The sequence below is a fragment of the Pyrgilauda ruficollis genome, unplaced genomic scaffold (assembly GCF_017590135.1).
Source record: "Pyrgilauda ruficollis isolate IOZ18807 unplaced genomic scaffold, ASM1759013v1 scaffold23, whole genome shotgun sequence".
NCBI classification, from domain to species: domain Eukaryota; kingdom Metazoa; phylum Chordata; class Aves; order Passeriformes; family Passeridae; genus Pyrgilauda; species Pyrgilauda ruficollis.
The window spans coordinates 2,803,466-2,829,798 of NW_024522539.1; the positions used below are offsets into that span (position 1 = coordinate 2,803,466).

The following is a 26,333-nucleotide window of genomic DNA, read 5'->3' on the forward strand; positions in this document are numbered from 1 at the left end:
CCACACAGGACTGCTTATGCAAACCTGGTATTTAACAAATTATTTGGACGAGCCAAAGTAAATAGGCAATGGGGACACCATGGGAAACAAAGGAGCAGTTTTAGCTGAATGACCACGTTATGCCTTCACAGTATTTTACGAGGAACACATTAGCCCTGAGGAAAAAGTGTGAGGAGATAAATCTCAAGTCATTATATAAAAGATATATGAACAGCTCCTCAGACCATCAGAGACACACACCTTCTCCCCCATCCATGGACTGTAAGAAGAAAGGGCAAAATATCTTTAACTGTCTCCCATCCCTTCCCACCTCCTCTGTGTCCCTGCCCTGCAACAGCCCAGGGCAGCACTGCAGTTTCCAGCACTGCAGTTCCCTGGATGCAGCCGGGAAGCACTTGGACAAACAGAGCAGCACTGCTGGCTCTCAGCACATCCCTGGGGACAGAGCAGCACCTCCCTGCTGGACACTTGCTGTGACACTGGAGCCCCAGAGTCTGGGCTCCGGGGAGCACGTTCAACCTCTGGCATATAACCCTGCAATCTGATCTCCCCCATTCCCATGTGGGCCATCCCTTCCCGCCTCCAAGGCTCCCTACCCTGGGCACCAGCTTAAACCCACCTGCTCTGAGCTGTTAGCTGGTCAAGTGTGCTCCTCTAACATGGAATTTATCTGCAGTTTCTGGGATGCTGGCACAACCTGCCTGCCTAGGATAGGCAGGGTCAGTGGGATGAGAGCCTTCTGGAGCTGCTGCAAAAACAGGCCACAGTCCAGTCAAGCATTAACCCCCAGGACCGCTCCCAAAGCCGGCAGCAGCAGTCCAGGCAGGAATTGGAAAGGCAGTGAGATGTTCCCACAAACAGGCCAGCCCTTTGGCAGATGGGGCAGGAGGGCCAGGGCGGCACACAAACACAAGCTCTCATAAGGCCATAAAGAGCTTCTGTTTCCCGACACACTGCACCAGCGGCAAGGCGGAGGCAGGGAAAGCAGCAGTCCCGGGCCACGTGGCAGGTCAAACCACCGCCCAGTTTGTTGGCATCCTCCAAAGTTTAAATACGCTTTGAGCCAGCAGTGAATCATCCCTGGCAGGTAAGAATGATATTAATTTATGACATGCCAAGTGCAAGCAGATCTTTTGGTGTCAGTCCAATGGTTTTAGCCTTATTAACACACGGCGATGGCTCAGGTTGCAGCTGTGCACATTAAACTCTGGCAAGTGGCATTTTAAACAATGACAAACTTCAGAACAATCACTCCACACATGGAGCCAGGCCAGGCAAAACTGAAGGGTGGCAGAATAAAGGTCAAGGGGGGAACCTGTTTGTCTGGGAGAGGAACAGGTGGCCCGCTTGGCTTGCTGCAGGGTCTCTAAACCATCTGAAGGACACAGTCAGGGATCATTTTAACCCATTAAGCTGCTTAAGCCTTCCTTTACACCGGTTTGAACTTCGAGAAAGCATTAAATCTTAAAGAGCTTAGTAATACATCTTTAGGAAAGCTCTCCCCTGTGCTGATGCATCCAGCGTGCACATGCTGCACTATGGACAGGCACATCCCTCCCGTGACAGCAGGACCCCTCTGGCAGCTGAGCCAGATCCAAGCAGCTAACACACAGAAAGCTTTAAAGTAAAGCCCTGCATCAGAGCAGAATGTCACACTGGGACACAGACAACAAGGGGAACGTGTCCCCATCACCACTGTGCCACTCAACAGGCCCGAGGACACTGTCAGAGAGAAAAACATCTCCTCACCAGTTCCTCCCTCACCAGCTTCACACAGGACACGGAGCAAACTGTGGCTGCCGAGACCTTGGGATGTGCCCATGGAACTCAAACCACATCCAGCAAGGAGGGCTGTGACAAACGGTGACTTCTGAGGGCAGCTTCTTACCTTAACACCCAGGCAGAGCAAAGTCAGTCCAAACCATTCCTGCCAGCTGTGTTTGCACCAGAAAATAGGATGATGGAGACATAAAAGACATTTTCATGGCAGGAAACATAAATATTCCATGCCATGTTTCAAAGCTGTATTTCTCAATTTGAAAAACATCAAAATAGGTTTTTTTTAAGTGTCAAAAGCCAGATGTTTCAGAATAAAACAGCAGAATAAGACCTGACATGTAACAATGTTTTCCAATGCAGTGCTTCCAAACCAGTTGTTTTCACAAGTTTTCATTTGCCCCCTCTCCACCCAGTCTTATCCTTGCAAGCAGAATTTTTATTTTCCAACCAGGTACTTCCCAAAAGAAAGAATTTTGAGCAATAAATCAGATCTTGTTAAATAAATACAAGGATTTAGCTACACACAAGATCTGATCCAAAACAGAACAGGGTGTAAATTTATAAAGAAATAGTTCTCTCAGATTTAAATACCAGGTGTGTGGATATATTTATTCCCAAATGAAATTAAAGGAATTAAATTCTTTCATAACAAGGCACTTTTATTCTGGAATAGGAGCATCCACATATGAAATTAATCAAGAATAGCTAAAGCCACAGTAAGGTCTCAGGCTACTGACTGTAAGTGAAAACAGTAAATTCATTCTGCCTCTTGCAGTTTCTTGCTACATAACACACCAGATCCCCCTGGATAAATGTTCCTGTAAGTAAAAGACCAGTCCAAGCATGTCTGTGAACACCTCATGATAATACTTCAATGAGATGGACTGGAATCAATATTTTTCATCTTGGCAGCTCGGGGCCAGCGAGCAGGAGCTGGGCAGGGCCGGCAGCCAGCGCGACACCGGCGCGGCGGGGAGGACAGCTGGCACAACACTGACCTGGAAAGACATTGCTAGCTAGTAGGTATCAGTTCCTGCACCATCTGAGCCTCCTGGAGGGAGGAGAGAAAAAGGAGATAATTAAATAGAGGTTTTCAATTCGAACCTCCTCCAAAGTGTCTTTATAAGGATCAGACAGAAGTTTGGCTGCAGTCTAGACTGAGCTACTGGAGAAATTCAAGCCCCCATGTTTCATAATGGAGGCTTAAGAGCCAGGATTAGATACTGCTAGATCTAAAAACCTGATACAAAGCACTGATTTAATATACATTAATTCATTAATTCAAGGTAGATATCCCTCAGTTCATCTGCAGCCAGAACAGAACACGTATTTGTGATCCAGGTAATTGTGCAGAAATGTGATTAGGTGGTGTCTCTGGTGGAGCACAAACCTGTGTCACTGTGCAGGTAACAAACTGCTTTAATATTGGTCATAACAGGGTCTGTTTTCCAACCAGAAAGCAGAACAACATTTTCTGGTCAGGAGTCAGGACAGAGGGAGGAAACAAGGGCTATTATTTACAACTATACAGGCAGAGAAACAGAAGAAGCATTACACTGTGAAGAGTAATGAGCATGTCAGAAGTATAAAATCAATCTTAATTCTACAAAGATGTAAGATACAACTAAACTCCCTGTTGGGCAGTTACTCCGTTTTCATAGAAACAAAGATATAGAACAGTAAGGTGTGAATATAGAGAATAATTAATCTTGGTACTTTTAGATATGGTGTTCTCTACTGCCTACAACCCACTGTTTTTCATCCTACTTTAAAAGGACCATTTACCTGGAATTCATACAGGAGACCTTGCCAGCCCTATTCCAAGCCAGGCTTTCTGAAGAAAGTTAAAGCTGTTTTTCTTGGTAATTTTTCTCTTCATGTATCATCTCCATTGATTCAGCTTTTTGCAAAATGAAACTGGAGAGCCAACAGAGACACAGCAAAATCAAAGGCGGCCAAATTCAAGTCCATGCTCAGACTGCTTTGGAACTGCAGTGCCAGCAAAGCAATCACAGTTATCACAAACTGACCCAACAATATTCAGCTTGATTCTCCTAATGGCTTTAACAATAAAAATCAATGGTTAGAACTCTGTAGTATAAAGGAAACCTAGTAAGATTGAAATAATAGCTACAAGTGCAGAATTTTAGGAGTTCAAAGCACAACAAAACCAAAACTGGGCATATTTGATACAATTGGTTAATATTTACCCCCAGAAGAAACACTGGTTATCTTCTTAAATTTATTTCTTCATGAGATCCGGGCAATGTCGTCAGCATCTTTAGACCATACCCGCATTTTATGATGCATTATGAGCTCTCTTTGTCATTCCTAAACAAAATGTTAATGTTCCCAGTGGACCCTATGTGCACCAAAATGGGATTTAACAATGCTTTTATTTTTGCTTTCTTAATCAAATAGCTTGATTTGCTGTTATAATAGTGCACTTAAGAGAACATTCATAGTGCTGATCAATAAACAAACACAGTACTGCATTTTTCATTACAAGAAAGCTTTCTCAACTGATCTTGAGAAAAAAGAAATAACCCTCCTGATAACTTTGTGAGGTTCACAGTAAATGACAGCAGAACACATTGGGGTGGACTGTGGCAGGGCCAGGATATGGATGATCCTGATGGGTCCCTCCCAGCTCAGCATACTCTGTGATTTCATGGCCAGTCCTCATCACGTGGCCATAGTCATATTTAGCACTGGGACAGGGCTCCAGGAGTGGCAGCTTTCTCTGGCAGAAAGAGCCAGTCAATATTTACATTCCTCATGAACATACAAAAGAGCATCAGGGTACTTGAGAAATTAGCCCTTGATTGCCACTTGGAAGGCATCATCAGAAAGTCAAATCACTTCAGCACCTCCAACAACAGAACCGCTTCCTTGAGCCTGGAGATCTCTCACAGATGTGTCAAGGTCTTTGCCTGGGAGCAGGAGGTGTCTGAAGGGCACAATGGGTGCTGAAAGAGCCTGACGTGAGGGGTTTATTATTTAAAACGTGAAAAGTAAAGAAAGCATATGGTCAGCTCCTGCTTTCTTTATTGCTGAAGCAGCAGACAGAAATCTGATAGTCCTGAGCCAGCTAGAGGGAATACTGGTGGGGTTCTTCAGTGCAGGATAGAGAGAGTTCTGCTGCAACATTAAATTGTTGCTGAAGTTGGGGGACCCAGATGCAGTGGGTTCAACCTGGCATTCAAGTTTTCAAAATGTCACCACAGAGAACAGCCCTAAATCTTGGCTTAGAAGTCACAAAACATCCAGTGCCTTTCCAAGTGAGATCTCAGCTCCTCTCATTTCCTGCATACAATAGCATTATTCAGTCACTGAAGTTTCCACTTAGCTTGCATTTATGCCAAGTACTTTTAATTGCAAAGGAAAAGGATGTTAAGCTCTCCCATTTCTTTTTTTCTAATTCATAAGGGACACATCAGTGCCTGGTAAAAGTTATAGGTTAAGGGTTGTTCTCCCATTTATTAAGGGACTGACATCCTCCTCCTGCTGCCAGGCAAACAGAGGTTACCTCCACTGCAAGGGCAGGAAAAGTTACCTTGTCACTTGTAAAATACAAAAAAGGCAAATAATTGTAAACTAACTACCAAACAGGCTTCAGGGAAGTCTGGACAGCACCTAAACCTGCAAGGTTTACAACTGATCTGAGTCACCTTGGCCACCACAGGTCTCACTGGAGAATGGATACTGAGTAATTCACCCAACACACTCACAGAAATCCAGACAGCATCCAGCTCAAAGAACTCATCACAACATGGAGAGCATCAGCTTTGACTGAAGCAAAATGCTGCATAGCAAGGAGTGAAACAACTGGAAAAACAGATGCTTAATTTCTTCTTATTTTTGGCAGCCTTGTTCCCATGATATCTGTTAAATGAGGAAAAAAAGCTGCTGAATGTTGCTTAGTAAGGAATCCATGAACCACAGCCTCATCTCTGGACTATCAGGGTGGCAGTACAGCCCTACAGAAACTTATTTTCCTTTTGATCAATCCGTGGAAGGGTCTGAAGTAACATTTCCATATGGGTTTTGTTCCTATTATGCAAGATCTGATGAACTACATTGTCTGAGACAAAGGGATTAAATGAATTGAAGTGGTGTTTTAGGCTTGGGAGTGCTTTTACTGTCTTCACCCCACCTCTTCAGCCTTGGGACAAGAGACTTATTAGCTAATTACCATGCAAATGAACTGAAATGTAAATTAAATGCTACATTCTAACATAGCTTAATAGTCCCAGGAGCAAGAATTTAGTTAATTTTAATGAATGGTAATTCTATCCAAAAATATAGTTTATTAACAAGCACATACAATAACTTGCACCACTAACTTTAAATAAACCATCTAGCAAGCTCACCTTCACACTAAGTGACATTTGGTTAATACAGAGCAAGAAAGCAATGCACATGTGCTTTCCACAGACACAGAATGAACTCAGTTGCAAACAGAGTTCAAGTTATAATCCAAAAAAGGGCACATAAAAGCAAAAGCAATGAAGACTTCACATGAACATTGCCATTTCTTTCCACCAGACCTTCAGTCTCCTACAAAATAGGTCTGTAATACAAAAAAGTAATAAAAACTCTGGATTCAATTTATTCAGCCTCTTCCATCACAAGTTAACTATAACATTTTGCAACAACACGAGTAGTATTAAGAGGGAGGTAAGAGGCAAAGATAGTTACATCTTGGAATTATGGAAGTGCAGCTGCAGGCAGAGCAGCAGCCATGGATTCTGGTGTCATCCCAGTTTTTGCAAGAAATACCAAGATGGCAACACACATTCCTCCCTCTCATCAATTAGAACTTGACCCATTGTCCACTGACATCAGGGCAGAAGTTCTTCTGTTATCAGTGGTACTCTGGTGGGCCAAAGTGGCCTTCAAAAGCCAGTTGTCCTCTCTAGTGACAGGTTTGCCACTCTCCAGTCTTCAGCTGGGCTGTGATGTCAGTAGAACCTGACACGCTGCTCCCACACGGGTGTTAGAACAGTCCTGTGCTCCCTTCAATGCCAGAAGAAGGGATTCAGCAGAATTCAATCTGCAGGAATTGAAGCCAACTTGGCAATAAACAGCAGCGCTCTGCTCAGAGCAACATCTCAACCTCACCACAACCAAGTAAATAGAAGGTTTGTAATGAACCGTGGTAAGAGCCCAGCAGAAGCATCAAAACAGAAAAATACACATTTCTTTATATTAGACCTTGCTCTTTGTACAGGAAAGGGCATTTCTGATCCTCTGAGAGATGATGAGGAAGGCTCCCAGGAACAGTGCTCTGAATGTAACAGTGTTCATGGCAAAAGAACTCAAAAGGATTTTTAAACAAAGCCAGAGATTCCTCCATTTCCTTCACGGCAGAACAAAAAGCTACCTCTATATAGGGTTCCAATTTTATTAAGATGGTGCCTATTATCACAACTTAGACAAAAGTTATGCCTGTGATCCCTAATTATAATTGGAGTTAATCTTTATTTAGAAAAATTTTATAGCAGTATCAATGGCTTCAAGATTTATTTTATCTCATCCCTCTCCTGCACCTTTCTCTTTGTAATGCCTTGAGAGATAAAAACCAAAAAACTTTTCCTGCTTCCACCCTAAGTGAAGAATTAATATCTACTGTTAACAACAAAAATTTTTTTTAAATGGTCATTTTTTTCAACATCTGGCACCTGAAGTTTTGTAGTACACAGAAAAAATTATCTAGGTGGGAACTAACCTGACAAACCAGAGCAAGAAATCAAAAATTACCCAGAAACAAACCAACTAAAGAGAAGTCCAAGCACTGTGGCACCTTGAAAAACCAGTGATGCACAGTTCAATCAGCAACAAAATCCCTCTCTGCAATTTGCATAGCTGGCTCTCATGCCTGCTGGTTATGAAATACTCTTACAGCAGAATAACTTTAGAAAAATTTGGACAAGTGAGAATGGAGTTATTTTAATCTAGAAGAATATCACCCAAAGATACAGATGAATACAAACACTGTTCATATTAAAAAAAAAACCACCCCAAAACATCAAACATGAATTTAAGCTGCATTCTCAGTCTATATATTGGCTTTCCCCTTCTTTGTTTTATAAAAATAGGGTATGACATTTCAGCTTCAATTGCATGTTTAAGTAATTTATTTATTGAACATTCCATTCTTGAAATATCATCTATTAAAGTGTTAGTTAAGATTCATCCCGCTTATAGAACAGGCTAAATTTCTTCTGAACTGCACTTGGAGACAATAGTAGAGAGACTGATGCAGACTCAATAAGAAATAATTAGATTATGGGAAGAAGAAAAAAATAATAAATAAATAGGTATAATAATAAAATCAAGCTTCATTCTTCTTGACTCCTAATAAAACAAATGCTGATGTCTTTTAGGTGACCACAGCCAGATTTAACTCCAAAATAGTATTTACAGACTGAATTCAGATATAAACTGTGATTCCAAGTCTACAACTTGCTATAAAATAGGACAAAAACTTCCAAGAAAACATCTCTTTCAGAGACAGAGGAAGCCACAGTAAAAATTAATACTGAAAAATCCTGATCAGAGTATTGTATAAAAATTATCATCTGTAACACTACCATAGCTTGTATCATCTCTTTTTAAAAAAGTGGATTCTGTCCTACACTTGCACATTTCTGATACAGATATAACTGTACATGGGCAATTTACATCTCAGTTCTGAGGTACTGAAGGAAAAGGATAAAGCTGAAGGTGGATTTTGCTGCCTCAGCAGTGAACAATGTGAGGTGGCTGGGCCTGCTGGGATTCCAACATGGAAACAAACCTGGGAAATGACACAGACAGAATTCCAAAAGCACCAAGGCTGCCTGGACATGGCTCTTTCCCCTACTGCAAAGCAGATTTAATAAATGGGATTTATTTTAGAAAGTTTCACGATTCTTAAGCAGTAGATGATACTTGCATTCCTGAATGATTAAGTTCTACATTTCTTAATGCTAATTCAACTCTCTAAAACCAACCCAATAAAACCAGGAAAGATTTTTACAAGTTACATGCACAACCTAAAAATTCCACCCTCAAAACTGCCTTTTTGGTACTCTTTTAAGCTCTTAAGATACTCTATTTATTGAAGAGATGCCAGGAAGCCTGCAGAGGGAACAAATGCTTCTTTGGCAACAGGAAAACATTTTAATGCCTCCTGCCTTCAAAGTACGCACACCTCACCACAACATATGCTAATACACTACCAAATAAGTCTCTTTATCTTGCCATTTTTATAACAAACTGTTTCATTCATATCTATTTCAGCTTGTAACTACCTACTGCACAGAGCAGCACACTGTGCTAAACAACAAGTGGTTTATACCTAAGAAATAGAAAGTAAAAAAAAGAACAAATTATATTAAAAAAATATTACATATGCAAAAACAAATCAAAAGGGGCTAATCATGCATAAACTGTTTTAATATAAAATGAAAATGTTTAGTCACATAGGCATTTTGGGCCTTTTTTCCATCTTTTGTTCTTTATTTAAAATAAACAAGATGTAACAAAAAAGATTCCCACAAATATGATAGTGAGTGGCAATTTGCACCAAATCTGCCATTAACATATAAAAACAAAAGTCCCAGCCCTTCTGTGTAGGTATCCATGTGTGCAAATATACCTGTGCATGGAGAAACACACCTGCTCCTGGACTTCCAGCCTTCTCCAAAGCACACAATCCACTGACACACTTGGACAAATCAGCCAAATGTTGAATCTAGAAAAAGATCAAGACCAGCTCTTTGCAGAGCTACAGCCTGCAACTGTAAAAATACAATAAATATAAAGATTTACTATCATATTACTAGTTGGATTTTTTCCAAGGGAAATTGATACTTAAAGTTGTCTTCTTCCTGAAGAATTCCATGGAACAAAAGGAGAACTATTTCTAAAAATAAAGCAATGAAAATAAAGACAACACACCCTCAAACATGCTGGAGCAAAAGCCCTTAGTGTAGGCATCAGTACCAGCCTTCACTGAAACAGGATCTTCAGTCTCCAGACATATCCTAGTTACTCCCATTAAATAACTGCGGTATTTAATGATACTAGAAAGAAAGATCTGCTTTTAGCATGTGGATTTAAATACCACACAGAACTGTCACAGACTTGGTATACAACTAGGATAACTCTGCTGCAGTAAACATTAAGATGAGAGGGAGAAAGTAAGGCTGAATTCTATGGAAAAGTCACTGGGATCCATCAAAGGTTTCTGCAGGCTTACAGCAGTACACCTGATTGCAGCTGTACAGGGGAAGAGGATAGGGATGAATAAGAGAAAAATTTGTTTGCCATAACTGAACTTTTCTTTTTCCAGTTAGAGGAATGCAACTGCCTCAAATGATGCAATGGGTCAACCTGAAATCAGGCACATTTGAAAAATACTGGAAATCCTGAAGTCAGAGCTTGTGAATGTGTTTGGTTTGTGTGCTGCCTTGGAGGAGAAAGAAATTAATACTTTTAAAAGCTCAGTATTTACACTTCTGAAAAGTTCCTGCAGTTCATCCAGATTTGATAGGGCAGGATTTAAGTGCCTCAGAGTGTTCCTGACTGGGCACTTCTGCTGCTTTGGCACAAGCACACACGGTATTCCAGTACCACGGGGACACGGCATCGAACGCAGCTTTACACTGGCAGCACTCCTGAGGAGGTTGAAATGTTTATCAACTCAGTAGGTCAAAAGTCTGCAGACACTGGGTGGAGCAGCAGTATGCCACAAAACTAACAGTTGTCCTCCTAGGAGAAAAAAAAAAAAAAACAACAAAAGGGGAGGGGGGGAACAGTTGTCAGTAAAGATTAAAGCTCCTGGCTTCATTCCACACAGACAACGTGCTGGTTTGTAAAATACGGGATTAGCCCATCTCCACAGCCCAGAAAAAGCACAGGTTCATTTGCTGTCTCTGAGTGCCTGACACCAAGGCAGGGAAACACTGCAGGGGTTCTCAAAACCTTCCTGGTTTCTTATGCACTGGCTTTAGAGCAGCAGTGTGTGGTTTTTCTCTCTGAGCAGGGTGTGCCTGAGTGTCACAGCCAGCAGGTTTAGCAGCTGACAGGAAAATAGCTGGGCAGCCTTGGCCCTGCTCGTGTGTTTCTTAAATTACTGCTTGTAGGCATGACATGACTGAAGGCCAGTGTCCTCCCTGGTTAGCAGAGTGAACAAGCAGATCTTCAGAAAGGATGAGTGACAGGCAGTGCTGTCACACCGTGCCACGCAGTGCAGCAGGAATGGCACTGTGCAAGTGTGATCCGAGCCTCGGTGACCCTGCTCCTGCTCCAGCCTGGCAGGGACTGAGATATCTGCCTTCAAAATGTTCAGATCTGTTTTTCACTAACCCAGAAATCACACTTTACCCAGTGCTCATGGCATCTGTGCTTTTTCAGATACAGAAATCCACTCCAACACGTAACTCTCCTTCCCTCTAAGAGGATACAGAATGTGATACGGAATCCAGGCAGGAGTTACTGGCATGGATGTGGCATGTGCTAATCAGTGCTGTTCAAACACCCAGGATCCCTACCCTGTGTGTTTTCATGGTCACTTTAAGCTCTTTAGAACAGAAACCCTGTCCTTCACATCTTTCTAAACCAGCTATCACACCTCCACAATTCCACATAATCTTACTACGTCAAGTGCACAAGCTACAGAGATAAGGATGACAGGCTGCCCTGTTTAGATCTCATTTTCTGTGGATTTGCATCAAATGTCAGCTACTTAAGATTGGATTCATTAAAGGCATTTTGCAGAACACAGTACATTCTTGTCTAAGGGAAGGAATGACAACTATTTTTGAAAGAAGTGAAAACCATGCAGAAATACTATTTTTAATTATTATATTTTAGAATGTTAATTTTAGAATGTTCTTCCAAAACAGCTCTAAAGTATGTTTTTGTGGAGTCTTAACTTTAATAATTCCTAAAGGTGTCTACTGATAATGCCTATCATCTTGTAACTGTAACTTCTACAATGAGCAATGCTTAGCAATTAATTACAAAGTAGTCCAAACTCTCACACTGTTGAATTATTCAGGGTAATAGATGGATTTAGTGACTAGCCAGTAGTTTTCAATCATTTTCTTAGAAAATGATACTGTTGAATGTTTGAAAGAGATTCTTTATAGCATGATTATAACATGACTAAGAGTATTATGACTGTAATATGGAAGTTAATTATTTCACTCAACATGAAATCTACTGAATTTCGACATATGACTGAAGTGAAGAGTGGGAAATTGAAATGTACAATCTCTGCAATCAGATCTTTCTAAGAAAGATGGCTTTTCCAAAATAGCATTTATGCAGCCCTCTGGCTGCTGCCCAGATTTGGCATACCTAAGTTGTTTCATTTCATAAAGCTGAACTGCTTACAAATCAGATGCTTCTCATGTTACAAACTGACAGCAAAACAGGCTATGATACAGCTGTGTAAAACAGGTACCATCGACCTGAGCCACCCATTAGTCTCTTCTCTTTTATTGAAGATCTTCCTATTGAAAAGCAGTTTCTTGTTTTTATGGAAGAGCAAATCAACTATCAAATCAATGGATTTCCTCAGGCCAGGAACTAAGTGGTGTTCCAGCATTATACAGACACCAACAAGTAATCTCAAAAACATTCCTTTTTAGAGCACCTTTCTTTTCTGCCCACCACCTTTAGGTATATACTTTATAATTAATGGCTTGACTTGAATTCTGTAACAAGAATCTAACATCACTTTCGCTTTTTTAACTCCAAGAGACTTTGCTTTAAACCCCCTTTATTACTTTTCAAACAGTACAAGCCAAAATTCCTTAGATGATTCTTTTCCATTGCAGAAAGTGGATTCATTGATATTATGGCTCATGGAAGGCTACAGTATCCACTCAGACTAATAAGGATTAGGGAAAGAATCACTGCAAAGCAATCAGGGCTCACCTTAAAGGTATTTTATATCTTTATCTACATGAAGGCAACATTCCCTGAACCATATCCCCATTTTGAGTCCCTTCTATGACTCTACTGTCCAGCAGACCAGCAAGTCTGTGTGGGTGTGTGCACTTGACTTGTGAATCCTGCAGACACTTTCACAACTGCTACAACCATAAAACTGAAGTATTATTAAAAACATGTATTGCTACAAAATGTATGTTCCTATGCAGAATGCTTCCACAGCATATCTCAAGTTAATTAGTGTGGAAATTAAAACAGGAGTATTTTACTGCAGAACATTTTAATTAAGCTCCAGCTTTAAGAGCTTTTTTCCATCTCGATCCTGCAGCACTTTTTGTTTGGTGGTGGCAATCTGAAGTCAGGGTTGAGACCATGAGGGCAATTACTGGTGTTAGTACCACTTCCTTCCCAGGGCACAGAGCTGCCAGGCATGTGCTGCACTACCACAAACAGCTCAATCCCATCCTATCCAAACCCCTTCCTGTCTTACACCAGGCTGAGACAAGCATATCTGAAGACCCTTTTAACAGACTAACAGAAATATTTTGGTTGACTCATGAATAAAATATTTGTCAACATAGACATGCAATCACAGGCTAGGGACTTTGGATCTGAAATGCTAAGTTAAAAAAAAAAAAAAATCCTTAAGAATATGCTTTGTTCCATAAGGTGTTTTTCTTCCTAAACGAAACCCCAGTGTAATTTCCTGTATAATTACCCTTGATGCAATCCTGCCATTGGAGTTTCCCTCAAGGGAAAGAGCTTTGGGTAGACAATGGTAAACATAGGCTGGCTGCAGCGGTGGCAGTGTCCCAAGGGACAGTGCAGCAATTCCAAGAGGCTTTTGGGTAGTGAAATTGGAGTCAGAAAGTTTAAATCTAGAGAAGAAAAGAAACAAAAAATATTTATAATAAAATGATTGCATGATAAAGGCAAACACAAGCATGATCCATGAACAATTCAGAAAACAGCTGCCTCACATTCTTAAGGTTTTGTCAAAACAATGAGGTAATACAAATTACCACAATTAAAGTGAGGCACATAGTGCTTTCCATGTCTGAATTCAAAAAGTCGAAGTTAAATGTACAAGTTTAGCATCTGTGGGCATAACTTTAACTGGGCTAAAATACTCAGGTGAAAATATTACAGCTTGAGCAAATATTAGAAAGGATTAAAAGATCATGAAGGATTTTTAGACACAGAGATGATCTAGACAGATGTCTAATCTGTCTAGATAACTAATAACAACTAATAACAATACAACATTATGAAAAGGACATCAGTAGTATTTTATTAAAATATTTCAGCAACCAATCCAGCAGGATAGCTAACCTCACTACAAAGCCCAAACTCCACCATCAGCAAAAAGAGATTTGCAGTATTTGGAATTACTTGAAATTCAATCCAGCCCAGCATAATTCTCAGTGGCCCAACCAAAGAGACCACTCTAAAAAGATCGATACATTCCTCATCTGTTAAGTGTTCCCCCACAGCCTAAAAGATGCCATCATTTTCACCAAAAGGGACTCCAGGGTCATTTCCTGAGAAAGAGCCATCACTTTCCCAGGCCTGGCCCAAACCACAGAGTGTTTTATAAATTAAACTCCACATGCTGATCTCCATCTAGAAACTGAGAGAGAGCCAAGACAGGTGAGTGAGTTTAGGTGCTGAGTAATCAAGACAAGATGCAGTACCTGATAAATCAGTTTTATGGTATCACACTGGTTTCAGCTTTCCACCACTGCAAGGCTGAACCCCAGACACAACATACCACAAGAGCCCCAAGGAGGGGACGAGCAGGACATTTGCGTCAGAAAGAAAAGGTCACACTGCAGCCTAGCAAAGACTGAGGAAAAGTAGTCCAGTCACTTCTGTCACTTCCCCAGCAGCCGCCAAGTATTTAACAGCACTCTTGAAACTGCAAATTTAGGCAGTGACAGATGAAATCTGCTACTTTAATCATATGTGCCACCTGCTTCCCCAGCACAGCATTATGGTACACCTGTCTGACACAGGCACTGCTCCTGCTCACCAAAACTGGGCTGTTGCAGTGCTAATGCCCACAGTCTTTAATAAGGCCACTCAGAATAGGACATAGCTATGGGCGTGTGTATATGGATATATAAATCCATCTTTTTCAGGGTCTGCATCTTGGCTGAAAATAGGTGTAATCCTCACAGCCTTGTATAAAACCATTTACAAACCAGTCCTTAAACTGATTTTGCAGTATCACCTTCCCATTCCTACGCCAAAGTTCACTGACATCTTCAGGAACCATATCCACACAGCTGGATTCCAGAAATGATTGTGCAAGTCACAAGTGGGTGAGAAAAGGCAGACCTCCTTGTACACTTCTCTTGGCAAAGCAGAGAGGATTTACTCCAGTGGCCAAGGTACAAAGAGATCCTTTCCATAACCCCTCTAATCTTCCCACTGGAACTCTCCACTCTTCCGCTTTCTCCTTTGACCTTTAAAGCTGAGAATTCCCAAGATAGCATCAACAGTGGGGAGTCACAACACATCCAGATCTGAGAGGATCTGCAGGTTATCATCAGATATTGCTAACTCATGTGATTGCATGATGCAGAACCAGATGAGCCAAGGGCCACTTCAGAGCAGAGAGCCTGAATTGGGGCAGAACTAAAGCAGCTCAGCTGTCACGCTGTGCTGAAATGGCCGAGGGCTGCTCGCATTTCTTCTGCCTTATGTATAACAAGTCTGCCAGTTTAGGAGTGTGCTGCCTGGCAAGGAGCTGCATTGTTGGCTGATGCATCTGATCTTGCCTCAGGAACTGTATTTCTCATCTCCTATTTCCATTAAAGAGTTTCTCCTGCAAAAAAAAGTGTCCTTCTTCATACAGGCTTCAAGTAAGAAACCATTTATAAGCACCACTTGACCTCAGAAATAGTCTTGGAACTCTGGTTTTTGATATTGGACATTTTTGTTCTAATGCAGCATTTCAAACATAATTTGATTAAATAAATCTTTTAAAATATAAATCCTTGCCCAAGCCTTTGAAGAACTGTTAAAAATGTTCCTATCACTGCCAGAAAACACTTTCACTCTTTCCGTAATCTGAAGAAAGCAGAAAATTTCATACCTTTCAAAAACCTGTAGTAGGTGTTATAGAGGGTCCTCATGGCCAGTTCTTGCAAAGGCAGGACATGATCTGTTTCTGTCCCTATAGATTTCACCTCTGCTGGCAGGAACACAGTTAACTGGCCTGATGAAAAAGAGAGCAGTTTCACCTCTGAAACTTGAATTGGAGAACCACAACTAGAAGGACACAAGACATTTAGAAAGTGGTTAGAAAAAAAATAATAAAAGTAACTTTACAGGGAAACCCAGATGACCAACCCAAAGAAAGCCTGATACTGTTCTCCAGTGCAGCACCCCTCAAGAATTCCTTGTAGAGAGCAGTACATGTGGGGTTGACCTTTAAAGGTCCCTTCCCAAACTATTCTATGATTCTATGTTTCTACAGATTCCCACCTTCTGTGATGTGCTAGACATGGGACATTTGGAGGAATTACTCATCAAATAACATCAAGAAATGAGAACACAACCCCAAGGGGGTGAGCCACGTATGCTACGTGCCCATTACTCTGCCCACGTGACAATTTCTTTTAGCCTCTCGTTAGTAAATCCTTTACTGAGGGGAGCAGTTTCCTACCCAACAGTTTGCTTCCCGTGTCTTGGGTCAACCAGCTGAAAACAATCATGGATTTCTCAACTGTAACACATGAGGCAAACTCCAGCCCCCCAAACAATGTATTTTAAGTGCTACTGGGTGATTCTGTATTACACCTTTCCCCATCCACAGAGTTCCCTTGGAGGGCATGGGGTGGGCGATGAAGGAAAAATAAAAACAACAGCCATGCTGTAGTGGGAAGATATCCTAATAAGTCTAATAGCCTTGCCCTTCCCAAATCATATATGGAAAGGGAAGGTTATTTGGATCCAAAGAGAGAAACTTAGCTTGTAGTAAAAATAATAACTCTTTACGTGATCCCTGTTGCAAGCGATCATACCAGAGAGACACGCATAGGAAAATTCTACTAAGAGGTTGGGGAAGTCAACAGGGGAATTGGAATTGTTTATGACAACTGAAATTTGAAGCCAAGAGCAACTTGTTAGGGCCAGTCCTAACAAATGGAACAGAAACACAAATTTGTCAGCCTTCCCAGATACTAGACCTAAAACGGAGGTAACCACTCTCAACCTTATCAGATGTGAAAGAAGTCTCATAGTACTTCTCTGACAACAAAGAATCTCATCTCTTCTGATTAAAGAAGGAACAGCCCAGAGAAACAACCAAAAAAGAGCAGCATCAAACAGCAAGCAAGTCAATAAGCCTCTTGCTAAATATTTAATACTTTCCCATTAGTGAGGTTAAAACATAAGTGGGAATTCAGAGATCCAGTATTCCAATGATCCATTCCCAATGAGTTAGTTATCACAATAAATAAATCTATCATGTTGTATTTTCAAGCTGAATAACCCCTTACCAACCTCACTAAGGAACAAACCCTGAACTCACTACAGCCTCTGCAGTTCAGAGCTGGGACATTTGGTCTACTTCATGTAAAGGGTGAGGCTATTAATGCCACACACAAAATCCATGGAGGTTAAAAATCGGAATAGAGGATGGTCTAAACAGCTGGGGAAAAATAGGAGCTGCAGAAGAAGCTTGGTGGATAAATAAGTGAGAGGAAAAAAAAGCTGAGACCACCTATTGGCTGCCTTCAACAAGACTGACAAATCCCTAACTGGGGACTATGAAATCCAATCTGCAAAAAATAAGATCAAAATTTATTTTGAGTGCTGAGATCATCACCTCTCACATAAAAGACTTTTTTCAGTCAGTCTGACTGCAGGATGCCCAGACAGAGATTCAATACTTACACAAGGCAATTTATATTCTATTTTCAGAAATCAAGCTTTATGTCAGTAACAGCAGCTTGTCAGATTTTATTCTCCAGTGGAGGGCCAGACAGAGCACTAAAGCCTGGATCTTCAACTCTTGCCTGACCCATGAAAACCTTAGCCTGGTTACTAATGCTTTCTTGGAAAGAACACAGAAATTCTTCACATGACCATTATTACACAATTTTAAAGTCTCTCAACACATTATCAAATAAGACCTTTCGTTTCTTAACAATATATATGTGCTCTTCTCATACTGAAATTTTTTCTTAAAAATAATCTGTAATGTTTCAAGGCAGTTTCACAACAAAGACAAGAATCTGTTTGGTGCACGAATAGAAACATTTTTCTTATTAGAAATTATCTCTTTTTACTATTCATTATTAAGGAAGAAAATAACTTTTCATTCCACAGAGGCATTACAAGAATCAATTTCATTGCAACACTTGCAACTCCTTTAGTCTCTTCTATAGCAGATTTTTAAGATCTAGTACAGATTCTATAATTCTGTACTAGATTTATAATATCAGAGACAGTAGCAGGTGGTCTCACCAGCACTGTACATGTAAGAACAGCAAAAAGAACTGGTAGGATCTTCACAAAGGTCAGTGCAAAGATAAAATTCTTTTCACTGAGTATAAAATGAAAACTTAAAAAAAAAAGAAAAAATACATGGTTGTTGTATAAAACCAACTGAAACAGGCAGGAGAGTTGGACCATCTCCAGCATTATCATTACTATTTTTGGTCACAGTCGATACAATTCTGTTAAATTTAAGGTCAATTTAATGTCTGTCTAACAATTTACAATCAGTTTTGAAAGAAAAAAGGCTAGAATTTATCCTTCCTGAAAAACAAAATTAGTAAAAGCTTGCGAGTCACACAGTTCAGCAGAACTGTAATCCAACTGCAAGTATTTAAATATCACCAAGCAGCTGACATGGGAATATTAGAAAAACCTTAAAATGCCAAGACTCAGCATCTCCCATATTGCAGCAGAGTGCAGGCTGTAGAGAGGGAATTTATATTTAATGCGAGATCTGCTGAGAGTGAGCATACCAGAAATTTATAATTAGATGGTAATGGGGACAATCCTCTTCTGATCAGTTTTACACCAGTAAGGCTCCATTCATCAGGGGTGCTGATCCTAATTTATGCCAGTGTCAGGGCAGAAAGAATTAAGCCAGTGTCCTACACAGACCACTTTTTTCTTGCATTCTAACCACAAACATGAGACAGCCCAGGATATTTTTAAAATCCACACGTAAAAATAAACCTGTCAATCCATAACTCCTAAAAAAAGTCACTTTAGTTAGTAGGTACCAAGACCTACAAGAAGCTGATACTGGGATGCAAAATGAGTGAAGGAGCTGTACACAACTTTTCAAGATATGACCAACAACTTACAGAAATGTGAGCACTTAGAAACAAGGAGATGCTGCAATATATGAAAATTATTTTGTTCTTTCTTTAGTTCTGGAAACTCTGTGAAGCCTACACTTTTGGCCAACTTTTAAAGTCAGCTCTAGACCTGACATTATTATTACAAATTCTTTCAGAGTAACTTCACTGTTATGGCTTAATACTAAAATAGTCAAAAGTCAGCAATTAACACAGAAGATTTATTACAAAAATAAAACAGAGCAGGGAGCTGCAGTAATCCCCTCCAAGTAACATCAACTCTGAATCAATCACAGACACACAAAAAATAACTAGCTGTACCATACAGGAGAAATTTTACAAGGACAGGTACACAAGACATCTGAATTAATTTATACCTACCCACTGCAACCAATGACTTTATTATACAGATAAGATGGGAGGCCTTTCAGGTGAATGTTGTTATCCACATAAACATATTGAAGCTCTCGAGAACGACCTAAATCTGGGTTTAGAAAACAAGGAAAGTCAAGGGGAGAAAGGATGACATAGTGACAATTATAAGCAAAACAATTCTCTTTAATTATAAATAAGCTAATCAGACTCAATGTAAGCAAACATAAATTAGTACTTCTCAGTTGTAAAATTTCAGCCAATGGTTTTATTATGGATGAGCTGAAAAGCTGTTTAGAAGCAAGCATTTCAAATTACTAAAACAAAACAAAGCCCCCTTTCAGAAGCCCTGAAAATCCCATTATAAATAATTAAATTTTAACATTGACAAACTCTGAAGTCAGTTTGAAGAAGCAAAGGGACAATTGATTTCAAATCCTCCGTGCATACTTCAAGTTCATAAGGTCAAACCTGCTTTCATTAACTGGCCTCATGTCAGTGAAATCACAGCTTCTCTATCTTTGGGAAAGTGGGCAAGACAGACACAAGAATGTGCTCTGTCCCCCTCCTCCTCTTCTCCAAGGAGAGATCCTTGCTGGGATTCATTAGCCTTAACCAAATACAAGTGCAGTCATTCAGAAACGAGTCTGTGTGATGCAGTGAATTACAGAGCCCCAGAAAAGACAAAGCATTAAACTGCAGAATGTTAGACATCAAAAGTTGTGGCTGCAATAAATGATCAATACTTCTGCAGGTGTGCTGATTGCATTACTGCTCTTAAAATATTCATGGCTGGTAGTCCAAAGAAGCAAGTACAGCATGATTAAGTAATGCATTCGTGGACTAGAAATATATTAAGATACCTCTGGGTAGAAGCATATCAGTATGGATCTATTTTATTTTGCTTAAAAAATTAAAATTAAATGGGAAAAATTAGGTTTCTTGGAAGAATTCTCAGAAATGAGAATTTTGCTTATTAGCAAGGTCTAGTGAGTGGTAAAACTGTCTGCTATTAAAATAAGTGAAAAACAAATGAGAGACATTTCAAAAGAAACCGAACTGAACTAACCAGAAAAGTCTGAAAGAGTTGTGGACTAGTAAGAAAGCTGATGTGTAGGATCAGCTGGGCAGCCCAACTCATCTAACAATCCCATGCCCTTTGAGACACTGGGGTAGGAAAAGGTTTCTATGTTTAGTGCAAAGCACAAACCAGGAGAACAAAGTCTGAAAGCCTCTGCCCAGGATGGGAGAGCTGTGACCCAGACAAACTGCATCAAGAAAAACACAAATAATCTGTGTGCCTCCCAACTTGTTAAACTTTCATGAGGATCTTAGAGAGACTTAGATAAACAAGCATTTGGCTGCATCAGCCACAGCAAGACAATACTAATATTGACTAATTCTGACTTCCATCTTTATCAGTTACCTTGGCTGGCAGGAATATAAGGGTAACTGGAGAAATGGGAACAGCTTCTGTCCCCTTTGTAATCACGATCAAGAACAAAATAAAAATTAAAACAATTCCCATGATATTTCTATTCAGAAATTCTATTTGGAATACTGATCTCTTATTCCCTACTACAACAATAGGTAATACAAACCCTTCTTTATTACTGAATAGTTTTATTGTACACAAGAGCTCTAAATACCAGTTTAGTGCAGATATTTTGAGTGATCCCTCCCCAGATGTGTGTCCATCTGAAAATATACTGAATCTCTTCAGCTGTCACCCACTTGAATGGCAGCTGTGAGCACCAGAAACCTTAAAAGTTCAGGCTGAGGAGTGGCACAATATCAAATCTTTGATATAAAGGACAAGTGATAATACCAACAGAAAATGAAGAGACTCCTTTTCTAAAATAAAAGTGTTAACAGAGAAAAAAAGAGTTTTGGGGTTTTTTTCCCCTTTAACACAGACCCTTGCTTTGCAACAGTCTGTGGGGGTTTCAGGGACCATAATCTGGGCTTTGTTCAAAGCAGAGTCACTGGACATCAAGGGACACATTCAACCATCACATGCTGCTTTGACCCTGTCCCAGAGACATTCCAGCTCCCAGAAGTATCTGCTGCATCCATCAAGTGTCCTCCCTCAGGATGGGAGCACAAATCCCTCTGCTGACTGATGGGCACTGCTGGAGATGCTGCTGAGCATCACCTCAATGAGATGATTTATTTGGGCTCACTATTGCAGGGCTGAAAATAGTTTAGTGAAGTTCTGGGATATTTTTAGATGAAACAAAACCCCATTGTTATCCAACAATGAATAAAAATACTGCAACACAGAGGCAATATAACACCATAAAATATTGTAAGGCTGGTGAGGAATCAGCCAACACAATTTAAAGCAGGTAGCAGGTGGATAGGGACATGTAATATTCAGAGAATGTTCCCTTGTGTTGCAGAAGCCAGTTAGACTAAAACCAGCAGGAAACTATGGGTTGCTGGGGTAGCTTGAATGTGCTACTGTTTAACTTATTAATTTAGAGAATGGCAGAAAATTTTTAAAAGAGGCTCATCTTGCTGGTTTCTACACAGATGTATGCAAATGGGCTGAAAATCAGGCAAGTCAAAAAAAGCCCTAAAGCTGTTCTTTTCATATGCACTGAGAGGGGGGAGTGAGGCTGCATCTCATCTCTTCCCTCTGTCTTTATCTTATGCTATGTTTAGATTCTAAGTTCTGAGTTGACTGCATTTCCTAGGTAATTAAAGCAAATTTTTGGATGTTAGACAAAATATCTCAGTAGGAAAAATTCAATTCCCAAAGCCAAATAGCCTGTAACTATAAATGTTCCTTTGATAGAGTTTCTTTGCATTAAATAACCAAGCATCTTCTAGACTACAAAAGATTTTTTCCCAGTTTCAAACATTATCCATAAAGTTTAAATTTTAAATAAATCATCACTTTGAAAGGCTCTTTGTATCCCATCCACATTAATTTTTATGTCTTATATCGGCCAACAAATATTGTTAAAAGTTGCTTCTGAAGAACTCGGTGCAACAAGGAAGCTGCCCATCTCTGAAAAGGCTAAAGCTACAAAGAAGGTTTTCATGTGGCTTTTGCAAGCACTGTACTGTGTCTAAAACATTTCCACTTTCCTCCTTCCAGCCTCCCAGATCAAAGACCTCTCTCCCAGAAATGACCAAATGCCATGAGTCCTGAACAAACCCCAATTCTATTTTTTTTTCTTTTTCTCCCTCTTTTTTTTTTCCTTTTTTTTTTTTTTTAACCTCAGGGCCCTGGCATATGCATTCCACATGGCTGAAGATGGAACAAAAGCTCTTGTGTGGCTGCACTGATGCTCTTTTAACCATACTGTGAGGGCATGGACACAAAAGCAGCATATACTGAGGTAGAATAAGACCTTTGTTTACTGTGCACTGATAATTACTAGACCCATTTTCTGAAGAAAAAGTGCACATAAACCCTCAAAGTGATATAATACTGAATATTTGCTGTCATAACATCCCCTGTACTGCCAGTACACTTGAGAATTTATGGCCTATTTTAATTATATTTGTATTTTATTACACAAATGATTTTTATTTTTGCAGTGTCATCAGATTCACATTTCTGCTTGCAGTGGAATTTGTTTTCAGGCACTGGAGCACTCGGTAATGCTAAAAATTTAAAGTTAATTTTCTATCAAAAGATAATTTATGTTGTAAGTAGATTGATATACAATGATCAGCAGATTTCTAAGACCATTTAGTAAGGGAGCATGAAGTTACCATGACAATAATACAACTGCTCAGGATGCAGCTTCCAGTTCAACTTATACATAGAATTGCTGGAGTTGTTCTTAAAAATTAGTTCATTAGGAAGACCCAAAGGCTGAGATCCATGGTGTCTCATTTCTTTCAGTATAAACTGAAATACTCACAGCTGAAAAATTATTTTTACAAAACACTGGCATATTCAAGATTTAGGTGTATTCTGCAAAACAAATTACTAATTCACTGTTGTTTACCCATCTGCTTGTTTATGGTCCTGTTCTGAAAGTCAGGGAGTGGGATCAGACATTTTTGCTGTATTTTAAAACTAATTAACAGTTAGTGTTTTTCCCAAGACACATGTGCCTGCAAACATGTACAGGGTAAAGAACCTCCAGATCCTTGTCCAGCAGAGCTGTGCTGCTGCTGGAATAAACCTTGCACCCATCCATCCAGGAACAGGAAAATGCAGATTTCCACTACACTCAACAAGAGGCTCTGCTGGCAGCTACGAGGGACAAACTTGGACAAGGCAGAATGGATTCCTGGTTGACAGAGTAGATGTCACCCACCACGTGAAACAAATGCAGTAAATAATGCTTTAAAAAGCATTAAGCAATTTGTTTAAACTGCATTTATTTTAACATGGACACATCTAATAAAAAAAACAAACAAAACTCAACCATTCTGTCAGGAGACGAATAAATTCTCTGCTTTTCAACACAGCTCCCTAACTGCAAAAAATTGTTTTGACAATATTTGCTTGACTATCACTTGAAAGTATTTCTGCAGTATTTTTCACCATTATTTAGCATCCTTATCAGTCATTAACTGGTAAAGTGAAGTTGGATGTAAGAATACACACAAAAGCCCCACCAGCCAACATGTGCAGCAAGAAGTAATGCTACAATTATGCCTTAACTTCAGCAATACTCCAAGACAAATATTTTCCAAGCAACAGAAGATAGATTTAATCTTTTTGCTTTTCAATGCACTCTCTCTTCTACTTTATTTCATCACATCTTGACCACTGAAGCCTTCTGATTCTTCAGAGGAAGGATTAAACATTTACATTTATACTGTGCTGCTTTTCCTCTGAACTCTAGGATTTATGATTCAGTTTCATATCCACAGATAGCAAATTATCTCCAAATGTTCACCAGTGAGTCACTATTAAGAACTACTGAACAAGGTCAATTGACAGTCTTTGATGTTTCCCGTTATTTTAAAAGTTCCTTTTGAATGTTTTGAATTTGAGTCTAAAAATAAAGAAAAAAGAAGGTGTGTCATTATATTAGAGATTTATTTCCTCCTTTTGAACTTAAAACTTTGGCAGATCTACGGCTCATCCAGGTCACGGCTCGCTCACAGGTACACTACCAGTGCAAAAGTAGCAAAAACTTTTATCCTTTAAAATTTCACATCTCATCTTACTGAATTTTTGCAAAATTAAAATTGTTTAACTTCCTCTCTCATGGGAGTTAAAAATATTTGCCAAAATAAGGGAAGGCAATTTGCTTGTTTTAGTACTGTGGAATCTGCATGATGCATCCTGGAACTCGTTTTCTCATTTATATAATGACATATGCTGGGACATAACTGCAACACTTTGTCTGGAGACATTATTTGCACTTACTTTCCAGTAATAAAAGCTGAGGTGATAAAAAATTCAGAAAGATCAGTAAGTTCTTTAAAAACTGAACTGCTAGTACTGAAAAGATTAAGTTAAACCTATACAACGTAATTAATTTAGAAATTATGATCTCATTTTTAGCAATCTCAGTTTCCAGCTTCTTTCCAATGTGATTATCATAACTTAATCTGCACCTAATTAACACCAAACTCTGTATTCTTGAAAAAGTATTAATGGTTTCTCAGATGGCAGGGCAGCTCTGCATCTGTGTCTGTATCTCAGCTGAGATTACCCCGTGGCAGGGCTGAAAAGCGACAAGTTCAGAGAAGATTTGCTTTCCCCAAAGGGAACACACAGTGACTGCCCCCAACAAACCCCCACACACTGACTGCACCTCCCACTCCTGACCTGCTTCCACTCTTCCCAACTTTCAAAAGGGCTGAGCAAAAGGCACATCAATTCCTCCCTGGGCTACTACTGTGGAAATTTTGATGGATGCCTGTACAAAGCACAAACTAAACCTGCACTGGATTATGTGGTACTGACACTCCTAATGCTGAAAAGTAATTTATATGGAGTTACTGGGACTCCACAACAAGTTTTAAACCCTAGTTGAGGAATCTTAGTTAAATCATCATATCCAGCAAACAGAAACAGATCATTACCCAAAGTGGTGGAACTCAGATTACACAGTACTATATTTAAGCGCATAATTTAAACTTTTTTCCCTCAGTTAGCTAAAAATAAAGCAAATTTGATAGCTTTAAAAAAAACCACGAAACCTTAACCTGCATTTTTTTAATTAACATATTTTCCAACAATATGATCCCTGTGACAGCTCCAGAAACAGAGTCTGTGGGGACCACCAAAGAAACTCACTTGTTGTTTTGTTTTTAATTTCTGGGGGCGGGCAGTTTGTTCTGCTGTCTCCCACCCCCCAGGTGGGCACTCACCGAGGGGCAGGAATGCCAGGCGGTTGCCAGCCATGGAGAGCTCGTTGAGGCTGGGCAGCTGGCACAGGTGGCGGGGCACGGACCACAGGTGGTTCCTGTCTGCAGTCAGGTACTGCAGGGAAAGGCACATGTGCAGCCTCTCGGGTAACGTCATCAGGCGGTTGGTGGAGATGTCCAGAGTCTGCAGCTCCCGCAGGTCTCCAACCTCTGCACAACAGGCAAGGGGAATTGTAACTACTTTCATAAAAAGCCACCACAAAAACCCCTCAGATAAATTAAAATCAAAGTTCATCGGCAGTTTTTTTGTAGATACTGTTCTATCAGTCCATGTTGAGAACTGATACTGATTGATGCCTTGTGAAGGCTGACCTAGAACAGAGACTAAATGGAATTAAAAAATAAAGTAGGGATTTATTAAAAGGATCTCCTCAATGGCTCCACCTTGGGCAGCAAAAGAGCCCAGCCAGGGCTACACCCAAGATGAACCAAAATGGTCACAAAGTTCACGACCACTCATGGGGTCTCACATTTTTATAAGTTTTAGTCCATTAGCACACTGGAGTTAATTTTCCAATTCCAGCTTCAGCCCATGAAGTCCCATGCTGCTTG

At 40.0% G+C, this 26,333-nt stretch overlaps 1 protein-coding gene across 6 annotated transcripts in view; it reads right to left on the minus strand.

The window, feature by feature from the left end:
* Positions 1-6,036: 6,036 nt before the first annotated feature.
* The window catches only part of LRRC28 (leucine rich repeat containing 28), a 51,758-nt gene continuing 31,461 nt past the window's right edge, over positions 6,037-26,333 (minus strand). For all 6 annotated transcript variants that reach the window (XM_041469056.1, XM_041469057.1, XM_041469055.1 and 3 more), the window contains 5 exons: positions 25,725-25,931; positions 19,437-19,539; positions 15,830-16,005; positions 13,448-13,607; positions 6,037-10,539 (listed from right to left, as the gene is read on the minus strand). In XM_041469056.1, coding sequence (XP_041324990.1) covers positions 10,467-10,539; positions 13,448-13,607; positions 15,830-16,005; positions 19,437-19,539; positions 25,725-25,931 — 719 coding nt within the window. In that variant the 3' untranslated portion in view covers positions 6,037-10,466. The remainder of the gene's footprint in view (positions 10,540-13,447; positions 13,608-15,829; positions 16,006-19,436; positions 19,540-25,724; positions 25,932-26,333) is intronic.